The sequence below is a fragment of the Scophthalmus maximus genome, chromosome 17 (assembly GCF_022379125.1).
Source record: "Scophthalmus maximus strain ysfricsl-2021 chromosome 17, ASM2237912v1, whole genome shotgun sequence".
NCBI lineage: Eukaryota > Metazoa > Chordata > Actinopteri > Pleuronectiformes > Scophthalmidae > Scophthalmus > Scophthalmus maximus.
In genome coordinates, this window is record NC_061531.1 from 8917589 (window position 1) to 8924097 (window position 6509).

Sequence of the window (6509 nt, forward strand, 5' to 3'; positions counted from 1 at the left end):
AACTGAAGAAGGTAAACTAAAGTCACACTATGCAAACGTCAGCCTCATTATTTTTTATCATTTCAGACTTGTGCTAAACTGACAGAAGTCAGAGCAGCTGGTCCGACTGGCCTCTCTGGAAGGGGAACTCCAGATTTAAGTTTACAAACCAGCAGGCCTGCAAGCTTTCTGCAGTAAACATTTCAAATGAATTAAGACCATTAAAAGTAAGAAAAAACAAAGAGAAACTACCATTTAAATCGACCAAGTTGAAGTACACACAGTTGTTGTTTGATCAGCACACGGCTTTGGTTGTCCGTGTTGTTTCGGTAAATACGAGGCAGTGAAATGCTGAAAATGTTTACGTTTGACCAACATTCTTGTTAATCACAAAATTAAGTCATGCAAATGTAATAGCTTAGGGTTTTTTTTTCATGCCAACAAGCTGCACACGGCAGTTCTGCCTATTGTCTGGCTTTCATTTTTAGGATATGCATGTTACAAGGTATGATGGCCTGGTAACATACAAATAGGACTCCATGTATGTCAGTATCCATGTATACTCACACAAACAAACGTTTTCTCTGCTGTTGCTTAAATAAGGAAATGAAAGATTCCATTGTGTAGTAACGAAGCTAAAACTACATTTTCTTCCAAGGCATAAAGTGGCTATTTTTTTCCCCACTTAAAACAAGCAGCTCGCACACAGAGTACTACCAAAGGGCAAATCAGAACAAAAGCATCAGTGTCAGCTATTCGAGAGTTAACTATAAATCTGGAGCACCAGAGACACATTTTGTATATCTCATCTACGCTGCTCCAGACAAACATTTAACAAGGTATGCATGGTATTTGCAGGTAGCAGGTATTTAATGTACTACAACCCTTATATGTTTTAGCTTTAATTTAATCTCAAAAGTGTTCAATATAAAAAACAAAAGACCCACTCTAAATGCAAAACAACAGTTTTATTGCAATACACAGGTTCTCTTTCTTCTGCTGCGCTCATTGCCTGCCAGGCACATCAACACACTGGGGGCAGGCTGGCACCAAAATAACATGAATGTGCATCATGAAGTGAGCGAAAGGGTGATTATCGATGAGCCCACCTAGACTCAGGTAGGCCACGTGCTTGTCCAGAGTTCACTGTCTTCAGCCGTTTTAATTTAAAACATAAACAGAGGCCTACCCCAAGCAGAAAAAGGCATGTTCTCAGATAAAGCAAGCAATGAGGGCAAAGCAGAAAGTACCTGCACACAATACATTGGCATTAAAATCAAAATGGAATTTCTTTAAAGAAGCAGAAGTAATTGGGAGTAAACGATTGCTTAAACGACTGCGAGGTCAATTTTTCAGCAACTCTCCCCATGACATTTGGGACAAGGCAAGAAAGAACACTGAAGATGATATAAGGCTTCTGCTTACTGAATCATTGTGAAGGTCTAACACATGCATTATTTGGAATAACTGCCAAACAAAAGATTTTGTGTTGTCATCAAATAAGGAACTGGCAGCACATAAAACGGTGGCACTCCCTGAAACATTTCACATATCACAAATTGTGAAAGATCTGTCCATCCCCTCCTGTCTGAAAAAAATTAAGGCTTAAAACAAAATTGAGAAAATGTGTGCGAGGATTTTAGTGACACCAGATCATTTGAATCCATAATCATTTAAAGCTTCTTACGATGTCTCAACCTTTCTTGAGATGCTCACAGAGAAATGGTTAAAATGTAGCCACAATATTGAGATTGGACAAAGTCACAATCAAAGTGACTAATGGTCATAGCCTGTTGATTGACCGGTAGCTGATTGTATGACAGCAGGTCTAGGTGAAGAGGAATATGACAGACAAAGAGCAAGGAGCCAGAAAACAGAAAGAAAGTGCAAGAAGTTGAGGACGATGCATTTGACCGGGAATCAAGTGTGAAGAACAAGATTCCTGGGCAGGGTTTAGATGTACAGGTGAAATAACCGTGTGGAATGAGAGAAGATTAACACGGATCAGACAAGGAGTGTTATGGACACAAACAGGGAGGAGTGGCGTGTTCAGCTGATCAGTAGAATACCACACTAGATTTTCCTCCAGGTGGGTTGAGGACCCTGTTGTGAGAGCGAGGCTTGGGTCCAAGGTGAGGCTCGTGGTTCTTCAGTGAAGTGTCATCGGGAGGTGAGGAAGAGTAAGAAATGGGTTCAGGCTCTGACACAGTAGGAGGCTCTTCTTTGGCTGGCACGGGAGCTGGGGGGGTAACTTCTTCCTTCACCTCAGGCTGGCTGACCTTGGGTTTGGGTGCTTGAGGAGAGAAAAAAAGCATTTTACGGATGCATTTTAATTTTAACAGGTTAAGAATTATAGTTCACATGTTGATAAAACCACTATAACATGGATGTAACATATTCAGCCTTTGATTTGCCTTTAATCATAAAAATAAAAATAATGATTATTATTAAAATATTTAAATATTATTTGCTGCATACAAAATCATTGTAACCTAATAATTAGACCAAACATACACAAATATGCCAATTCTGAGATGTTGACAGACAAACAGAGCATCTTTACATACGCAAGTGAGTTTAACGCTTTTAGATGATATACCATTTTGGTTGTTGAGCTGTGATATAAAAATGCACTTTTTGAACCAAATGCTGTAATGCACACAAGTCCTTTTACATGGTGTCAGTTGGTTTGGACCAGACTCTCTGACTCTCATTTTGGTTGTTGAGCTGTGATATAAAAATGCACTTTTTGAACCAAATGCTGTAATGCACACAAGTCCTTTTACATGGTGTCAGTTGGTTTGGACCAGACTCTCTGTAAATATTCTGTAAACATGAAATAAGTTAGACCTACCAGTCTCCAACCTAACGTAGAATCATGTGGGAAGCATATCCCAAAAAAATAACAGTAATCAACCAGTTGAACTGGAGATTCTGGGACTAATGGGCAAGTCCACCTTGTTTAATTATGAATGAAATGAGAAAACTAATTTAATTCACTGTGATAGATGGCAGAAGGTTTGCAGTTAAAATGGCTTTGTGAGATTTATGTTGGGCCTCTACAGGTGCAGCTTAGCTCCATTATACAGAAATACAAATGTAAATTAGATCATCCTTTAATAAAGACATATGTCAGTATTTTAGAGGCATTTACTAGTAATAAAGTAAAGAAGAGAATTACAACTAGCGGACTAAGAGGAAAGCAACATGTTCCAGATTAAAGTAGTAAAGCAAAGTCACAGCCTTTAATAGGGGCACGTTGAATGCTAAAGTGACTCAGCATCTGCCAAAAAGAGTTAATGTAGATATTTTCCTTTTAACAAACTCACCTGGTTTTGGTAATTCAGGTTCAGGTCCCACATTTAGATTGTCCTGTAATGAAAAATACAATAAAGCTGTTTATAAAAGGTTGTCTCATTGTGAACCCCCCCCCCCCCAAAAAAAAACTTGACACAAGGCTTCCTTGCTCTTGCTGCATTATGCCAAAGGGGCTGCTCAAATTCTGCTAATGGCACAGTTTCCCTGAGCAAGGATCTGCTACAATGCACAAAGAGTGAAAGTACTTGTCTCTCATTTACACATTCAGGAAACCAGCATCGACCAGGTCTCACTTGAAAGAGATTTTCATTCCAACAAGACTTTGACCTGGTTGAATAAACAAAAATGAAAATACTGAACCCATTTCATACAGTTTTATGTATAAACATATACACAACACGTTCTGTGTAAAATCTTTAACCAGTCATAACTAGCGTGTGACAATTCCAAATGCTGCGCGTGGTTTGACTGAGTTGGCAGCTCTGAAATCTTCCAAGGATCCAGATGAATTTAGTTTTATTCACATAGAAAATACATTACTTTTCAGCATACAATGTATCATTTTTGCACGCAATATGTAATTTGCATTCTCCAGAGTGAACAATAACTAACAATAAAATTACGCCAACCAGGATATTAGGGCACAGGATGGCAAATGGGTAAGTCATACTATCAGGCTTTAAGACAGTCTAGTCACACCCCATCATTAATTCAAACGTGATGAGAGGGAGTTTATCATAAGTACTGTTGATAATGGTGAGTACCGCCAGTCTGCCAGCAGAAAGCCATTTCCAAAAGAACCATAGCACAATAATGTGTAGCTGCAAAAACATTTTTCTAAATCTTCCAAAACATTCCAGTTTTCCAACCACAACAAAAACATCACTTGTTTTTTTCCGTGTTAGGCAAGGCTGCATGCAAACGGATGTCTGGGATACCAACACTACCACCGACTTTGACACGTTTACAAAAAAACTGGCAAATTGGCTGGTGATGAAATCAAGTGGTTCTGTGGAGTCTATTTTTGTCCTATCTGAGACTTTTGAAATGCTCTCGTTGCACAAACACTATTGAGCCATGAAGAAGATTGCTTGATACACACACACAACTGTGTCAAATACTGGGTGACACAGTAGCTGGGTTCGTCAACTCCTATCAGATAAAATACAGGATAAATTAAAAAACTAGTTGGCTTTTGGACCAAGGCTTTTCTACAGAGGAATAGAAAATAAATACATTTCTAATTTGGGCTGAAGGGGATATTATCAACAAGATTCGACAGATAAACTAAAAATAAACTAAATAATAAAACTAAAACTTAAGTCAGGAGGAATATAAAATCTAGATGCATGGCCTACCTTTGGCTTGTTTGGGTGGCTTTTGCTTGGGCTTTGCACAGGCGCAGAGTCAGCAGCCCCAAAGATGTTGCTAGAGGATCCACCTGGTGGCATGGGTCTCTGTGGTTGAGCAGGAGGTTCAGCTCCCCCAAATATTCCACTACTCCTCCCACCTAAAGTAAGCATTACCAAGAAGTGTGTTGAGTTTAGCAACCATCGGGCCATTTTTTTCTTTTCATGAACTGATAACATACTTGACTAATGGGACATGAGCAAATATTGTGGTGTAACACATTCAGGCACAGAGAACAGTGAAAGTGTTTAAACTGCAACCGTCCCATTAATGTCACTGGTATCACACCATGGACATTGACAGGTGGCTAGACTGGTGTGCCTCAGCATATCCATTCGCCCTGACAGGCGGGTCTGACCTGGAGGGTTGGAGCGTCTGGGTACACTCTGGGGCTCCTCTGGTGGAGAAAACACTTTAGAGGCCATTTTATTAGGTCTTCTCACTGCTGCAGCATCATCCTCGTAGCCACCAAACAGGTTACTGGAGCCACCTCCGGGAGGCTGCAACACCCTACAGGAGATAAGATAATAGAACCTTTACATCCCTGTCCTTATGAAGATCAATTACCATGTACATCTGGTGATTCTGGCAAAGTCAGACTTCTAGTAGAAACAGCTGAATTTTCACTGGTTTACCTGAATATAATGTTACTACTACTGCACAAATACTGTGAAAATATATTAAAGGTCCCAGTTAACCTCTGCCAAATGTGACAGTGGACACCGCTGTTGATGTCATGTCTTTACACACACAAAAAAGGGCCAAGTAGAAAACACTGAGTAACCTGGCTATAACTGTCGTGGCTATATGACGTCAGATAGCTAAGGCGAACGCAGCAAAAATACCGGGGTATTTGATTATATACGCGGGAGTGGCGCCAGACGTCTGAAAACTCTTTAAACTGCACTTTCTGACGTCATGAGGGACCGCGACATTACGTGAGCTCGACTATTTGACGAGGCTGACCGGAGGACTGGCGCTTTCGAGTCGGTAAGTTGGGCCGGCCGTTACTAGAACAATGTGGCCCCGACGCCGTTGTTGTTGGCGAGTACAAAGAGGAGCAGTCTGAAGAGGCTCTCTCACTTCCGCAGGCGCAGCAGACAACGCCTGCACGGCTAGCTTAAAAGCTATTTCTTGGCTCTCAAGTTTGCTAACGGCAGACAACTCACGCCCAAACCAACTCGCCACACAGATATGTCTCATACCCGTGACGTCGCTGAGAGCTACTTTCGAAGGCATTTGCATATGAATAAAACGCAAAATTAAAAAAAATCTATGAAGAGCTGTCAGATAACGTTAACCTACATTCAGCGCCTAGCTGACGGAGCGGCTGTCTACAGCCCAAATATAAGCACTGTTGGTCACGAGACCAACAATAGCTGTTACATTTCTTCACCTGGAGCTCGGTTTTGAGCCAGTAGCCAACCCCTGAAACATGTTCGTCGAAGTCATGGTGGTTTTGTTTGTGAGCCTTCAAGTTTCCGAAGACAACTTCGTCAGTTTGCCAACTGGGCGACCAGCGAGTTCCTGCTGCCTGTGCGTGGCCAGTCGCTCTCCGTAGTGAGGAATGTTTCGCTCCACCCTCCGGACTCAGAGGGATATAACTGGTCCTCCGCCAATCTTCTGAGTGACGCGGTGCGCTCGTTTCGAGACACCCGGCATCCCGCCATCCAAAAACGAACTACGTATTTCAATGAATCACAGACTTTAGGGATAAAACCGCCACGTGTCTGCAGCCGCAGTGAAGCTATATTTATGTTTTTACCTCCGATTTGTACATCTGTTGATTAATAATGTTAGAT

General features: G+C 41.3%; 1 protein-coding gene across 1 annotated transcript; it reads right to left on the reverse strand.

Moving 5' to 3' along the window:
• Positions 1-926: 926 nt before the first annotated feature.
• jpt2 (Jupiter microtubule associated homolog 2) lies at positions 927-6285 on the reverse strand. The gene is made up of 5 exons (XM_035614589.2): positions 6104-6285; positions 5066-5217; positions 4656-4807; positions 3309-3351; positions 927-2272 (listed from the first exon to the last, which is right to left on the reverse strand). Exons 1-5 carry the CDS (start codon positions 6157-6159, stop codon positions 2037-2039), a joined length of 639 nt encoding a protein of 212 aa, XP_035470482.1. The 5' UTR covers positions 6160-6285; the 3' UTR covers positions 927-2036.
• Between the last annotated feature and the right edge of the window lie 224 nt (positions 6286-6509).

Excerpts from the sequence above, each read along its gene's own strand:
- jpt2 (XM_035614589.2), bottom strand. The coding sequence starts at position 6,159 with ATGACTTCGACGAACATGTTTCAGGGGTTGGCTACTGGCTCAAAACCG. Across the intron at positions 5,218-6,103 it reads GGCTCAAAACCGAGCTCCAG|GGTGTTGCAGCCTCCCGGAG; the intron begins GTGAAGAAATGT and ends TATCTCCTGTAG. Across the intron at positions 3,352-4,655 it reads GCCACCCAAACAAGCCAAAG|GACAATCTAAATGTGGGACC; the intron begins GTAGGCCATGCA and ends TTTTCATTACAG.